Source organism: Pelmatolapia mariae, linkage group LG14 (genome assembly GCF_036321145.2).
Source record: "Pelmatolapia mariae isolate MD_Pm_ZW linkage group LG14, Pm_UMD_F_2, whole genome shotgun sequence".
Classification (NCBI taxonomy): Eukaryota; Metazoa; Chordata; class Actinopteri; order Cichliformes; family Cichlidae; genus Pelmatolapia; species Pelmatolapia mariae.
Window position 1 is genome coordinate 22,547,909 of NC_086239.1, and position 16,351 is coordinate 22,564,259.

General features: G+C 40.2%; 2 protein-coding genes across 4 annotated transcripts; both read left to right on the forward strand.

Moving 5' to 3' along the window:
* Positions 1-212: 212 nt before the first annotated feature.
* Positions 213-7,238, forward strand: ppm1na (protein phosphatase, Mg2+/Mn2+ dependent, 1Na (putative)). 3 transcript variants are annotated; one of them, XM_063493998.1, is made up of 6 exons: positions 226-1,041; positions 1,781-2,352; positions 3,415-3,532; positions 3,626-3,740; positions 5,254-5,260; positions 7,019-7,238. In XM_063493998.1, exons 1-6 carry the CDS (start codon positions 636-638, stop codon positions 7,142-7,144), a joined length of 1,344 nt encoding a protein of 447 aa, XP_063350068.1. In that variant the 5' UTR covers positions 226-635; the 3' UTR covers positions 7,145-7,238. The 3 variants fall into 3 exon arrangements, with proteins under 3 accessions (XP_063350067.1, XP_063350068.1, XP_063350066.1); XM_063493996.1 differs by lacking the exons at positions 5,254-5,260; positions 7,019-7,238 and adding exons at positions 3,835-3,898; positions 5,667-5,871 and having other exon boundaries at positions 238-1,041; XM_063493997.1 differs by lacking the exons at positions 3,626-3,740; positions 5,254-5,260; positions 7,019-7,238 and adding an exon at positions 2,590-2,717 and having other exon boundaries at positions 213-1,041; positions 3,415-3,515.
* A 2,446-nt stretch (positions 7,239-9,684) lies between these two features.
* On the forward strand, positions 9,685-14,293 carry si:dkey-202g17.3 (4F2 cell-surface antigen heavy chain). Its single transcript, XM_063492485.1, has 8 exons — positions 9,685-10,024; positions 11,186-11,350; positions 11,453-11,535; positions 11,611-11,688; positions 11,775-11,830; positions 11,916-12,111; positions 13,431-13,538; positions 13,846-14,293. Exons 1-8 carry the CDS (start codon positions 9,685-9,687, stop codon positions 14,233-14,235), a joined length of 1,416 nt encoding a protein of 471 aa, XP_063348555.1. The 3' UTR covers positions 14,236-14,293.
* Positions 14,294-16,351: the final 2,058 nt, after the last annotated feature.

The following is a 16,351-nucleotide window of genomic DNA, read 5'->3' on the forward strand; positions in this document are numbered from 1 at the left end:
AAAGATCGTCAGAGATGTTAATCTCCCACAGACGTGCAAGACTGATCATGGGATCTGTCAGTGTTTTGCAAAATGTCCCAATTATAATCCATGCATGTGTGCAGACACAGGACTCTTGTGCCGGCTTGCTGGCCATGTGATAATCCAGCATTACCTACAGAGCCAGTACTACACAGTCAGAGGTAGAGAAAGAAAGACAGAGAGTGGGTGGGGCCAATTGAGGAGATAAATCCATGGAAATAGATGAGCCAATAGAAGTGCCAGGTTGATAAAGTGAGAGGAAAAGAAGAGAGAGAGGGAGACAAAAAAAACCCCCACAGACAGTGAGAACCAGGTCTTGACGAGGGAGGATTCTCAGCAAGAAACTCGCAGGATTTAAAAAAAAAAAAAAAAAAAAAAAAAAAATGTCCCTGGTGTTTTTAAATAGAAAACTAACGCAGTGTTTCATTTAACCGGATTTCACTGTAAAAACAATTTTAGTTTACCTGCTTCCCCTGCTTTGGGGGGAAGAGGGTTATAACCTACCTGTTGCACTGGACCTGTTGAGAAAAACACAGGGGCGGAGGAGGGGCACCCGGAGGAGACGAGGTGCCGCTAAGTCGAGCAGGAAGCTTGAGCACAGACTCCGTGGAGTGATGAGGACAGCACGCCGGGCGAGCAACGTGGAGGTTCCCTCCTTCCTCCGACAGCTGGTGAAAGAGACAGAGAAGATGGTCACCTTCTTCTTCAAAGGAGGATCCAGGGAGACAGGGCCTGGGGAGGAGGACAACTTGGATGAAGATGACGGAATACCCAGCCCGTACCTGGAGCATCCCATTTTGGAAAAGTATGTGTCTGAGGGGGGATCTCACGTGGGACTGAACTATGCTGTGGCAAGCATGCAGGGGTGGAGGGCTCAGATGGAGGATGCCCACGCCTGTATGCCCCAGCTGAGAGCAGAGTTGCGAGACTGGGGTTACTTTGCTGTTTTTGATGGACACGCAGGCACCACAGTGGCTCAGTACTGTGCCAGACACCTGCTGGATCACATCCTGGCTGCAGGTACGTGTTAACCACTGACTCTGAATCAAAATTTAAGATTTTTAGAAACTTATATTTATATCTAAACACCTTCAAAGTAGCCCCAAACATGTTCTGACTTTACTTCTTTGACAGGAAAATGCTTCCAGTCTTTTGTGGCTTTAATAATTAACATTCAGACTTGAAATGCACTCGCTGTAGTTTGCTTAGGACCAAAGCCTCTTAAAGAATAAAATAAGCAATATCATGCAAAAGAGAAGCAGTCTGGCAAGTTAAATGCTTTAACAGAACGTGTGTATTTTCAGTCCCAAAACAAATCCTTTGATAAACAGGTAAATTAAATTACTTTAGGAACACAAAATAGCTAATTAAGAGCTGATTAATAAAGGCTATAAAAGATTCAGACTTAAGGGTTACAGCACACTGTGCATTACTTAAAGTGGATTTAAAAAAAATAAAACACCACACTACACTACAGTATGCATTTTTTTTCAAATCAAAAATTCTAGATGCTTTCAGAAACACTTGAAACATCTCAGGGACTGAATTTAAACATGTAATTTCAATCCAGCAGTTCCACAGGAGAAAAAACAAAACTACATTGAGTTTTTCACGTTTGCTCACAGCTACAGTACTGCTCAGTAATGTTTGTCTCTCCAGTGCACTTTCAGTACTCTAAACTTGTTCTGTGTCGTTAAAGGTTAAATGTAAAATGTCACAAATCAAACATCTATCTTTGATTGTCCCTCTTTTCCAACAGGTGGGATTAAAACAAACGAGGATCCTGAGCAAGTAAAGGAAGGGATACGCGAAGGCTTCCTAGACATTGATCGTCATATGCACAAACTGGCTCGTCAGGACAACTGGGACAGAAGTGGCTCCACTGCAGCAGGTGTGCTGATTTCTCCGCGCCACATTTACTTTATCAACTGCGGAGACTCCCGCACTCTGCTCTGCCATGACGGCCAGGTGGTCTTCTACACCGAAGACCACAAGCCGTTCAACCCCAGAGAAAAGGAGCGGATCCAGAATGCCGGAGGCTCGGTGACCCTGCAGAGAATCAATGGCTCGCTGGCTGTTTCCAGGGCACTGGGAGACTTTGACTTCAAGGAGGTGGACTGGAGGTCGCAGACGGAGCAACTCGTGTCTCCGGAGCCAGAGGTGTACGAGCTGGAGAGGACGCCTGAAGACGAGTTCCTAATTCTAGCTTGCGATGGTGTGTGGGATGCCATTGGAAATGAAGAACTGTGTGCTTTTGTACGCAACCGTCTGCAGGTGTGCGATGACCTGAGAGAGATTTGTACCCAAGTCATTGATCTCTGCCTCTATAAGGTGAGAAATCAGGCCACAAGATCCACAGTAACAGTGAAGCACTTTGATAGTGAATAGAAGCACTCAGTCTTGCAATGTTCTAAAAGAATACACACATACATATGTACGTATGTATATATATGTATATATATATATACAATTTAAACTGAACTGCTTAATTCCCAAACACATGTGTACATACATGTGTATTATCGCGAGGTCTTATCTCAGCAGACCTTCTGTTTACTTCAAACTCAGCACACTGGACCTTTCAGTAAGACTCAGAGTTACCACAGGTGGATTTGTGAATGGCAAGCTTTACGTCAAGAGGGGGGTGGTGGTGAGGAGAGTCTCTGTGAGGAGGTTTTATGCTAACAACTTGTTACGTAAGTAGATTACTCCTGCTGGTCTTCTTAATGCTTTTTAGTTACTATCCATCTAGGCATTGTCAAGCCCTTTGCATGCTCTATAAATAGCTGTATTAAGGAATCCTGGGGACAAGATTGGAGGGAAGAAAAGCCGCACATGGTCGGGATTAGGCCTGAATGTGAGGCTGTTGACGCTGGCTCAGACACTTTATCCTGGCTATGATGGGGCGCTATTTATTTCACCTAAAAAGGCTTACTGTACCTGCTGAATAACTGCATGTTCCAGTACACACCGAGCCTCACTTCACAGACAACAGGATGATGGCAATAACACTGCAATAACTTTCCAGGATGCATTTTTCCAGAGTTACAAGCTATAATATGTAGTTTACAATGTGACATCACAGGATAAAACACTTTTAATCAGTTCAACAAATTAATTTTTAGTGATGGTGGAAGCCTCTTTAAAGTCATGTATACAACAACATATAACTGATGTACTAACTGAAAACTTTTCATAAGATTTCGATAATAATACAGAAAACAAATAGCCTGGTAACTACAGCAGTCAAATGTTGGGTTTAAAAAGCCAAAAAAAACAACATTTTTTTCCCCATGACATGGAATAAATACAAGAACCTCAGATAGCATTTAGTACATGTAACTTTCTACTCTTATTTCCATCTGCATCAAAGTGCTCTGTCTCCCTCTGCAGGGCAGCTTGGATAACATCAGCATCATCATTGTCTGCTTCCCTGGCGCCCCCCAGGTGTCACAGGAGGCACTGCAACAAGAGGCAGAGCTTGAGCAACAAATTGATATGAAAGTGGAAGGTACTGCTGATAACTTTCCTGCTGCATGCTAAAATAGATCGCTCTTAATTTCCATTTTTATAAGCAGGTCGTTTTACTCATTGACCTCCACAGAAATTATCCAGATGATGAGGTGCAGAGATGAGGACCCTGACCTTCTATATGTGATCAAATTCCTAGCAGCAGAAGAGATGCCGGGACTGCCCCCAGGAGGAGGAATCACCAGCAAGTGAGCAAACGAATCGCCACAAACACTGATCTGTTTGAAGTGAAATTAATTTTGGAGAATCAAATACCTACTCTCAGTGCTTCTACCTTTGCAGGCGAGACTGTATCATCTCAGCATACCAGAAACACATCATGGCTCTAAGGACTCAAGAGCCTATGGTAATGCATAGAAGACACGCATTAGAAATGTCACAAAAGCTGGTAGATGTATGGATATTTATCTTCTGTCACATTACAGTTGGAAAACCTTAAAGTAGGGATAACAGGCTCTAGAGAGCAGGACAATCTGAGGGCAGGATTTCTCTCGACATTAACCAAACCACAAGTTGTGGATTTCTCCCACTGAGAACGCCACATCCAGATGAACAGAATGAACTTCTGAAATATGGATTTTAAAATTAAACATATATGGTTGCAACTAGCTGTTGTTGTGACTGATCAACCTTCTAGTTTAAGTTTGAAGTATGAAGACTTGCAGGTTTACTTTCTGTGACAGTATGTTTAATGTTTTTTTGCTCAAATCCCAGTTATATTTAGTACAACCTTTCCTCCTAAAACCCAGCAATCATTTTTTGTCCTCTGTCTGGTACATAAGTCTGAGACCGTTACATCAAGCCCGTTTATGCAATCTATATGACTCCCTCTGTACTGTCAAGGGGAAATCCTGAGCTTTCTATTCTATACAACATTGTGGGGGTTGAGCTAACAGAGCACACAGACTTTCTCTTTAAAATGATGGAAATTGCAGTTTCCATATTTTCCATATTCTTTTGAAACATTTAGCAGGATTTCAGCAATGCACTGTAATTTTACCTCTTGCAAAACAAAACTTTGATTCAGTGTCTTCAGTGTCTGACCTAAGTCATTACTTCAGGAAGCAGAGAATTAAATGAACTGAGAACTGTGAAAGGGGAGTCAGAATTATTTCTGTCAGGGGATTAGGTGGAGGAAAGCCAGACATCAGAGCAGGAAGGTTAAAATCTCAGAGGAGGAAATAACAGCTTTTGAGGATCAATTCAATTTCAACTATACAGAAATTGGGTTGAAATTTTATTTTTAGGATGAAACAAGAAAACAGAATAATGCTGCCCACAACCATGAAACAGGAGCTCCTCTGATTTCATCAAACAGGAAACAGGCAACCCGGTATTATTTATAAAAAAGGAGCACACAAACAAGAGAGAGATGGACATTTCTAAAGGTGGCATTAAAACTTCTTCAGTATATCTGTGGTCACCACATGACTTCATACATAACCTATGACCCGAATTTCCCGTTTCCTAGTTTTAACCAATTCAATAAGTTGAGACAAATTTTTCAAGATTAGGGAGTCCATCAAACTAATACATGAGCTGAGGAGTCTCTGAAGTGAGAACTCTCTTAAACAGAATGTAACAAGGCTGCCATGGAAAGATGATTCCCTTCACATGATGATCCCCTTGGAGACAGACAGTGATTCAAATTCCACCACTTCAGAGGTCTAGCTTGTGCAACACTTCTTATCCATAATAAAGAAGAAGTGTTGTCATGTTACCCCTTCTCAGGCGCCCCAAAAGTTGGTATGTCCTCCATTGTAATTTTTAACCTTCTTGCACTGATGTCTGGTTCTCCTCCACCTCATCACTTGACAGCTCTGAGCACGACCCCACTTCCACAGTTCCGAGTAAAATATCTTTTGGCCTCACTCAGACATCATAGCATTCTGTGATCAAACAAGACCTATTGTCCACTTCCAGGAACAGAAGATGAAAAATAAATAAATAACAATTTTAAAATGTGTTTCCTTGAAACAGAATAATCAAAGCATTTTTTTCCCATCCAAGTCTCAGGAGGAAATAATAATAATTACAAAACAACTTAATAGAATTTCTATTTTATAGCATTACTGGGTCTGAAATAACTATGTCTTTGTCTTGTGACATTTCAGGACATTGAAGGATCAGAGGAAGACTCTAACTAAAGCCATGAAGAATCAACATCATGAAGAAAGCTTAGACACTTCTTAGATGTGGACCACACTAAGCACAATTCCTTAAGTAACTTTTTTGGGTATAGGGCATTGTTGTTTTTGGCTATAGCCACACATATTTGCTTTCTGGTCAAATCAAATTAAATATGGAGGAACAAAATGATACATCCACTGCATGTGTTTTTATTTATTTATTTGTATTTAATTCACTTGGGGTGGTGGTGGGGGGACACTTTTTATCTAAAAAATGTATATTAATGTGCAAACGTCTTGAGCACCCCCGTGGTCTTAAGCAATAGTCCTCTGGGCTTTCTGGAGATCTTTCAAAGCTTTTATTTGAACATTGGCTGCTTTTCACAGTTTTTCAGTCCAGCCCTTTCATGGCTGTTTGTTAAGCCACTTAACACTGACCTATGAATCATTCAAGCATAAAAAAGGTCGCCTAACCAAGGGAAACAGTGTTGTCACTACACACAAGAACTTAGCAAAAAACAATTTTAAAATTGTGTCATTAGGCAAAAAACCCAACAAAAAAACCCCACTCCACATAATTTCTTCGTATTTCTTTAATTGAATCTATAGAAAATACCAAAGATACCGCAGTTTGACAGGCAAAATAGTATTTTTGCAGCAATGATGTGATTCATAAAGACTTACGGCATATCTTAGCATAGAGATCTCTGTTTCTGTAAAGATTTGATGGATCTGGACAACTGTGGAGGACAAAAGAAAAAGTGGCAACACCTATAAGAAAAACTACCTACAGCAGATGAACAGTATCTGGAAGTTACGTCCTTAAGAAATAGGAAAAAGTCCTCCAGGATCTGAGAGACACATCTGGTACTTGAGTTAATCCATCTACTGTCGCCAAAGACTCATCAGAAATGGCCTCAGTGGAAGGTCGGCCCTGAAGAAGCCATTTATAGGAAAAGGCTGAGGTACGCCAAATGACACAAGAACTGGAAGGAATCAGCTCTTACAGAGTGATGAATCCAAATTTGAAATTTCTGGTTCAAATTACAACAGTATGCGTAGAATGGGTCAGGAGAGAGATACAACAGTGACTGTCAACCATTAGTAAACCACAGTGGAGGCTCTGGGGATTGTTTCAAAATTGATGGAATTATGAACACAGAAAATTACCGTCAGATTATGATTCACCCTGCAATACCATCTGGAAAGTGTATGATTGGCAACGTTTTCCTTTCTTTTAGCACAACAATGATCCCAAACACACTGCCAATGGTCAGTGGACAGAAGAACACACAGTGGATGAGTGTCAGTCATAGACTGGCCTCATGGACTCCAAGATTATTGAAGCAGTGTGGAATCATCTTGACACAGGACAAAACAAAAAGGCAGTTGAGGTCCAAAGAAGAGCTTTGAATGTCCTTCAGGTCTGCAGAACTATATCTGAACACGACTTAAAGAAATGAGAAGAACGCTTGACTAAAAAAGTTCATGTGTAAAAGAGGGTCATACCAAATGTTGACTATCAAGAATGAACTGTGTTTTTGCCTTATATCAATATTTGTATATTTGCGTGTCTCAATAAATTGTTGCACCAGCTTCGCATTTTACTAGCAAAACGCTAAGATGTGAGTAGTGACTCATGACTTGTGTACAGTACTGTACTTTATGACAGCGGGTCTGCCCATCAATTTTCTATTGCTTATCCAGGGAGTATTTAATATTATTTAACCACACAGTGCCTGGTCAGACGCTGATAGTTATCTGCTCATCATGGAAGCGTCTGTGTAATGCAGCATTGCCATGTGATAATGTATACAAGCTGCATATGAGGAAAACAAATGATCTGACATTTGTGATGGACCACAGTATCTCTCGGTAAACAATCAGTTTGCACAGTGCTGTCATGGAGCAAAGGTCACACAGATAGCAATAACTTGTTACATCAACATAAGCGTATGCCACGAGAGAAGAAAGCCAGAGCGAGAGACACAAAAGGATAAAGAATGAAGGAGAGGTTAGGAGAAAGCTGCCGGGGTGGGGGGGTAGAGGACCAAACTGGATGAAGAGGATGAGAGGTTTCTGGGAATTAGCACATCTACCTCATTACTTCTAAGATTTACAGCATTTTAGAGGGCGGGTGTGATGTGTTACGTCAATGTGAATTTCAAATTGCAGTGGAGTTATAGCCAGTGGATCTCTGTTGCACAGTTAGCTCAGTTTGCTCCATGTATACAGCTTTCAAATTATAGACAGTCACAGTTATTTTACTTTAACACTTAATATTTTATATGTCACATATAGAGTCTAAAATATAAGTGCTATCCTAACTTGGGCTTTCAAAAAAACTGTTGAATTTTCCACCTTCAGCTTCAATTTGAGCAAAGACCAAAAACTAGACTCCTTTCACCCCTCTTGTCCTCATCATCCAAAACCAAATAAACCCCCCCTAAAACTAACACATGGGGCACTTTAGGGGTCTCCTTCTGACATTCACGGGTTCATCAGAATATTTTGCGAGGGTGTGACGAGGCCCGGCACCTCTTTATTAACTCCCAGAGCAGAGCTTTTATTGGACTGTGCCTCCTTCACATCTCCTCACTCCTGACAAGTCGGATCACTGGAAATTTTCAGCTCAGGGCAGCATCCCTCAGCTTGGAACACTTGTGTGGACAAATATAACAAGAGAGAACAAAAAACAAGAAGAGGTAAAGAAGAAGAAGAAAAGCACCTGAGAGGAAGGCACAAAGAAACTACCATATATAAAATGTGAGTAATAACTGAGTTTTGTGGCATTTAAGTTCATTTAAACTGATTTAAAATGACTCTGTTGCCCCACGACAGGAAGTTAAGCAGCTGTGGGTGGTTGGAAACTTTCACCAGTTTTTTCCTTCCGGTGCTGCAATTTCCTACCTTAGCTTTCCTACCAGAGGACCACTAAATTGGCAGCTACTATTTTGACTGTCAGGGAAAGCTTGTATATATCAAGACTTTGTAGAAACTAATGAAAATGTCAGTGGATTTTTTCATTTTTCAGGCAACACTGGAATTTTTAGAAATATCACTTTTTACAGAAGTGTTTGCTTGGCTGGGATGGCCACAGCCTCGAGTGCAGAGAAGTTACAAACAAAGAGGATCGGCTTATACGTATGATCTTATAAATAAAATAAATCATCTGATCATATTTTAAAGTTACAGACTTTCTAGGAAAATCAGTTCAGAAAATCTGTTCTGTTTTTTCTAGTTTCCCGTCAGAGTTGCAACAGAGGAAGGTAAAATCCCCCCAAAACCCCCTAATATGTCACTGCCACCAAGAGCTGTCTCTCTATTACGATGCAGGGTCTTTACCTTACTATAGTAAAGTGCCTTGAAGTGACCATTGTTGTGAATTTGTGCTGCAAGAATAAAATTTTCCAGAATTCAACTAATTTTAGTTTTAGCTCATCAGAGCTGCATGCGCTGACTCAGAGCTGCTAATTCTGCCTTCCATCACTGCCAGTGAAATTAATTTAAGGGGCAGCTAAGGACAAGAGGAAACATGCCCACGAGCAATTAGGAGCACAGAGTACACGAGGGAATAAAAGTGTTGAAAAAAGACAAACTAGAATGATGTGAAATAATCAGTAAATTAAATCTTGAATAGTCCTTCCTGTGCTGTCCCCCCCTCTCCAAACGCTTAATCTTGTTTAAGAGAAAATGGACACTCGTTGTCCCTCACTGCGCCACCACTGTAAGAAAGTGGGACAACAGGACTGCGTGTCAGATTAATTGTTGCACCTGAGTCCGGCAGGTAGGTGCAGCTCATTACAAAGCTGCCTTGTGATTGTGCTCAGTGTCGCGTGGAAACAGCGAGTTACTGAAAGAGACGAACTTAGCGAATCCAAAGAAAACTTAAGCGACAGTTGGAGAGCTTCTGCGTGCTTCGGCTTGAGTGTCTAAATGTTCAGTTAAAGTGAAAATAATCCCCTTAATCTAACGGGTTGTCACCCACCTGCAGCAGCGTGAGATGCCCGTGAACGCAGGGCATGTGGGTTATGGCAGTGGGCCGTCGGGGGCCTCAGAGACATGCCCTCTGCTCATTCCGGAGCCCGACTCTCTGTGGAGGCCCATGACGAGAGAGGAGCTAGAGGCAGCTGATGGGCCTGGCTGGAGGAAAGTGCGCTGTTACCTGGTGCTGCTGTTCTGGCTCGCCTGGGTCACCATACTTGCCACTTCTATCGCCATCATAATAAAGAGCCCCCGGCCGGTTGCGACGCCCTTGAAATGGTGGCAGGAGTCTGTGTTCTATCAGCTGCAGGCCGACCAGTGGACGGAGGCGCAGACCGAGGGTTCAGAGGGCATGTGCGGTAGGACGCGCCGAAATAAAATGCTGAAATTTGGGTTTAATATTTCTATGCTTACAAAATTGACATAATGGAGAATTTAGAGGTGGGCGGATCATTTCAAATATCGATAGATTCTATTCCGACGCTGATATTGGATCGATAAGATAGATACTTTGCTTCGATCCTTTCAGTTCAATTTTAGACCACTAAATTGTGGTCAATTATTTATTTATGTTTGTTTTTTGAAAATGGAGGGGGGGGGGGGGGGGGGGGGGGACGTCAAACATGCACTACGAAAAATGTCTGAATCTTTATGTATAGCCTAAAGCACTCTTAAACTGACCCAAAGTGCTTTAAAGACAGACACATTTACATTCCAGTTCCCCATTTTCAAAATACATGAGAAGCTGAAAAATGTTTTGCTTTGACTGATTATTGTGGAAAGTGAAAATCACAGTGACTGATCAAAATTAGTTCAGAATTTACAAATTGATGATTCGTCTCAGTCATGATGCACAAGCTGCCTTTATAAGTTAAAGGCATTGGCCCCGTAATTACATGATATCTGATCTATATCAAAATTTGCAGCGTGCACAGCCTTAGATGAACCTCATTCACCATCACTTAACTACCTGCTTCCTGGCAGTCACGACAACACGAAAGCTGCAGTCATCAGTTTTTATTGAAACCATTTTTTCCATTATTTTGTCCACCGCATTTATGTTGGTAGGGCCAATAACGGCAAGATCTGCATGAAACAGAGAGCTTTTAAAACCACACAAATGTTATTGTACCCCAAAAATGTGCAAGTGTGGCTGTATTTGCACCAATTACTGCTTTTAGTTAAACAGTTTCACTATTACTGTGAGGCCAAAAGCTGCACTTGGGCTCTTCTCTGTGCTGATAACTACTTAATTTGACTGTGTGATTAATACTGTGGGCTACCACATGATTTTATCAAAGTTATGAGAGTCTGAGAAGGTGCTGTTGCTTTTGCTTTGAAAATAGAAAACATTTTTTAATCCCACATGAGCATCTATGTGCAACATGTTCTTCGATATAAATGATAAATAACAGCTCTACTGAAATAAACATGAATGCAAACCCATCACATGAGGAAACTGAATGTCATGGCATTCTGATTAAAAATAAGTAACTCTTTCTGATATGTATTTTCTTAAGCAATGCACGAGCAGCTTCCCTACCTCAGGTCTTTGGGTATAGGGGCTCTAATCCTGAAGGGTGTGTTTGATGTTGAGGTCTTTCCTTTAAACCTCACTGCCGCTGATAAAAACTTTGCTCCACTGGCTTGGATGCAACATCTGCTCAGTGAGAGCCACAAAGCAGGTGAGTAAATAACTTTTTTTTTTTTTTTTTTTGCAAATGGCATTCAGACATGGTTTTATGGGCCTTTATTACTGATTAACAGGCTTCATGCTGGTCCTGCAGGTCTCAAAACTGTGCTTGACTTGTGTAAACTGGATCTGTTGGCACTTCAGGATGTAACTGGAAACCTCTCAGCTACCACACAGGTAAAACCTGCTTTCTGATCATGCACCCAGTGATGCAGGAGTTCATAAAATATGAAATGGATATTCTTTCCACAGCGTGCACTCCACTTCTGGTTGGAAAAAGGTGTGGCAGGTTTTGTTATCTGTGACACTGATGCAGCATATTCAGAAAAGGTAAAATGATATTGACTAGTTTTGAATTTTGCTACAAGTCGTGTTATCATAGGCTCAGTTTTCCCAATTAAATGTGTACTTTTCAGACTCTGCTGGAGTGGAGACGTGTCTTTGGGGAATTCAGTAGTCCGGAGGAGGAAAGGTGTTGTTATGCATGTAAATACAGAGTTTTTTTATGTTATAAAGGAAGCTCAAGGATTGCTGGAAAAAAAAATGTTTAATTTCAGGATTATCGTGGTAAAACAGACGGCAGATGTTCTGCGTCCATTAAATGGCTCCAGTCAGGTCAACATTACACTGGTGGATATGGTCATGAGGTCCATTCTCCCTCATTCACATCACCCACTGTTTGCACAGGAAGTGGCTGGTGCTGTAGAGAGACACCTACAAACAAGAGGAGATAATATATGGCCCAGCTGGACAGTAAGATTTCTCTATAAGATTCTTGTATATTTTGATAGAAAAATGCTTATTTTACAGATTGTGCAAATGTTCCTAAAATCCTTGTACAGTTATTTTAATTTACTGCATCAAGTCATTTTTTTCCATTATAAGCAAACCTGTTATTTGTGTTATTAAATGTCAGAAAAGCTAATGCGCATATTGCTCAATCTAGTGGTATTATCTGTTTCTTATGGCGTTATTTTTGTGCCACTATTCTGAGCGCACGTAAAAAAAATTTGAGCGCACGTAAAAAAAAGTTTGCAGGTGCAAGTGTTGCATTTTGAGGAGAAATTTATTTTGAGCGAAGAAAAGCTGAATTTGAGTGAACAAAATTCATTGGCGTTATTTAGTGGCACAAAAATAACGCCATAGTTTCTGACTGAACAGCTCAACCCTAACGTTCATTTAGGCTACGTTCACACTGCAGGTGAAAGCGCATCAAATCCGACTTTTTTGACCCTATGCGACCCATATCCGATCATGGTATGACAGTGTGAACGGCACAAATCCAATATTTTCAAATCCCATCTGGGTCACTTTCGTATGTGGTACTGAATCCGATGCATATCTGATGTTTTAGAAAGCGACTGCTGTTTGAATGGTCATGTCGCATTAAATCCGTCTTTTACGTCACTGACACAAGACAGAAGCCAATTATCAGCGCCGGAGAAGACATCATGAACCCTTCCTGGCCATCCAGTGTAACTGTTGAGAAGACAATGTTGGAGAAACGTGAACATTTTAGTTGTACTGTATAATCTGCAGATTCTGACAGAAATCTGCAACTATCCTTTGAAGCACCACTCCTCTCTAAAACAGCAATAAGGATAATTATTAGGCCATATGTAAATAACAAAATAACTTTATAACTTAAAGCAAAATTGGGAAACGTAAAGACCGAAACAAGTCTTTATATTAACGGCCATCAGTCAAACAATACTGTTTGGTCTGAGTCTAAACAGAGCGCATTGTGTGTGATGTCTTCTTTTGCGCATGCGGGCCGCTTTGAAGGTTCACACTAGAGCGCGTTTGCTGTTACATTTTATTTGTAGTGTGAACAAGCAGACAAAAAAATCGGATTTGATCAAAAAATCGGAATTGAGCATTAAGACCTGCACTGTGAACGTAGCCTTAGTCAACTTTCTATGTGACAGTTTACAAGCATCAGACTACAAAGATGCGACAAAGATACCTAAAACTGCAGCTCTTATGCACTACTTTTCATTACATATTTATTGTTTCAGCTTTGGTTTGGAAAGTTAGTAGTTATATGGCCACTCTCTCCATTGTTTTAACAGGTTGGAGGCAACGCATCTCAGGAATTGAAGAAGTTACTCCTGGTGTTGACGATGACTCTGCCAGGATCACCAGCAATCCAGTATGATAAAGACATGGAGAAAACAAAGGTAAAGCCTTGTTTGAGACTTTAAATTGATTGATGAATGATTTTTAACCGCTAACGATGTCATCTGAAACATTGCAGCTTGTATTATACGTCACTGAAAATTTGCATGTCTCACAGAGAGATGGACGAGCTACTAGATACCAAACACTCAGTATGAAGCTAGCTTGTGCTCTAAAAATGTCTCAATAAGATTTGTTTTTGACTTTTTTTCACAAATGAAGTTGGAACTCTTGCAAAGCTGTTGCAGTATTTGGGGTATATTGTATTTATTTTTCTCACATTTGTCGCTATCCTCCCCTCTTCCTCAGGAAAAGGGCAAAATGAACCGTGCAGCCCTTCAGCTCTTCTCCTCCCTCAGCTTCTCCAAAACCAGAGAAGAAGCGCTTCAGTATGGCAGTTTCACCCTCCTCCCTTTCAACACCTCGTCATCCTCCAACTCCTCTCTTTCCTCTCCTTTATCTCCCCCAATTCTCGCCTTTCTGCGCTCCTGGGATTGTGTCCACTTCCTTGTTCTGCTCAACTTCGGGTTTCAGCCTCAAAGCCTGGATCCTGCCTGGGCCTCGAGCTTGCCTGATGCCGGGCTGTTTGTAGCCAGCACAGGGATGGATCGTTTTGGGTCCACATCTCTCTACAGTCTCAGACTGCAGCCCCACGAAGCCATCGTAATCAAACTTTTTGAAGCACAAAACTATTCGTAGGGTTTCTGTGGTCGGGTTTCAGTGTATCTCAAACCACAGTGATGCAGCTGTTTTAAAAAAAATTCTCATTTGTGCTCAGAAGTCACTGAAAATAAAGTCACTGTTTTGTGTTGCAATATTTGAGTGGTTCCCCTTCAACCACTGGGATCTGTAATGTATCTATAATATAGCATGACTGTATGAACTGAGATAACAAGTAAATCTTGATTTCACATCACAAAATTTTGTTTTGTGTGCGTTTAAAGAGTTAAAATGATACTCAGTTCACACTGAGTTTATATAACCTATTATAAGTGTGTTTATATCAGAAGTGAAAAAATCCTTTTTACAACAAATTTGACAGTATCCCGAGTGTTATTACTGTAACGAAAGCGTTCTCTTGTATTTTGAGTTTCCTGAATTTTTGAAACGGTCACTTAGGCGTGTGACTAAGTGTATGCTAACAAAATGATACAATAAATGCTGGATATAAGGACAGCATAAAAGATGGCAATCAAAGAAAAGAATGAACGTGACTTGCAACACAACCCTTTCTGCCACACTCAATTAGTGGTGAAGTGTGGCTGCCTGAGAAAACAAAAAACACTTGGGAATATAATCTCTCCATCTTGGGATGTTTACACTAAGTAACCACAAGGTGAAGCTGCAGTACCAGTAACTGTTCAGCTGCTCCCCCAACTCTTAAAGTCTGACAGTAAAAACTCATCAACTACAAATAAAGAGTTTCTAAAAACAGTAAACCAGTATTGATACATGGTGCTTACAAAATCAGCTGCCATCATGCAACTGCTGTCATTCACTGCTAATATGGCACTTTCTTTTCTTTTTTAAACGTTCCTCATTTTCATCTGTTTCACTCTGAATCATGTCAGATTACTTGTAATTTCAGAAATTTGTGCAGCATTTCACTTCTCAAACTTTCTTACAGCATCATTGGCATCTGGAGTGATCTCACTGGAATTTCAAATCTGCAAGTCTTTGTGTGATGCATCTGAATAAACCTATAAAGCAATTATACTTTTTTTAATTTAAGATCACATCTTTCTCAAAGACCTCCATGTTATATTCTCTCTAATACGGTTAACATAAAAATCAAAAAGTGTGTTGTACTGTTGCAACACCTTTTTTTTATGACAACATTTACTTACCACAAAAAATGATAAATGAACAGAAACACAGAAACACATATATACATACATACACACACACACACATATATATGTATATATATATATATATATATATATATATATATATACATATACATATATACACACATATACTGCATGAGGGCTTTCATGTCATATTCTTCAAACATCGGGTCTCATAGAAGACAAACAGTGCAAGTAAGGATGTTCACTTTTGCTTTGTTTTTACATGGACAAAAGAGTTTTTGACAAGATTGTAACTGTAATGAGATTTTATTTTATATGAATGAAATGTTAATGATAGAATGAATAATATTCTTTCATTCAATTCAACGGATTTACAGCTTGATGATTGAACGCTACATCCTCAAAGCAAAATGTGTGGGTGGTAATGTGTCTAACATCGAGACATGCATGACTGAGCATAAGTGAAATCAAAACGTGAATGTGGATCGAAGACAAAAATGTTTTGAAGAAAAAATTTTTTTTGTCATACTCATACATTTGCACTTGCATAAATCAAACTTACATAATCATTAAAACACACTGCTTTACAGCACAGGAATACAGTTACAGCTTTAAAGTTAAAAGTCTAATTCTCACAGTGCATTTTGCAGCAGCACGGAATTTTTAAAAGCAAAAAGCTCTTATAATGACATTCACAATCATCATAGGTAGTTTAGAGATCCGTGATAAGGAGGAAGAAAAGGAGAATGCAATGTTCAAGCAATACAGTGACATTATGAACAGGACTCCCACGGGAATGAAACCCTCTTTGAAAAAGAAGTAACCCAACTCTCAGAGATGGTTTGGAATAGTAACAACTTATACTAATCCATTTCATTTCTCAACATAAAATATTATTATTAGACTTGCAAAAAAGGCAGGTTTACCTTCACATTACTGTTTTAATGCTAAAGTAAGTGGTAAAAGGAATAGGCCATTTTTACGACAGGTTTTTTCCCCCG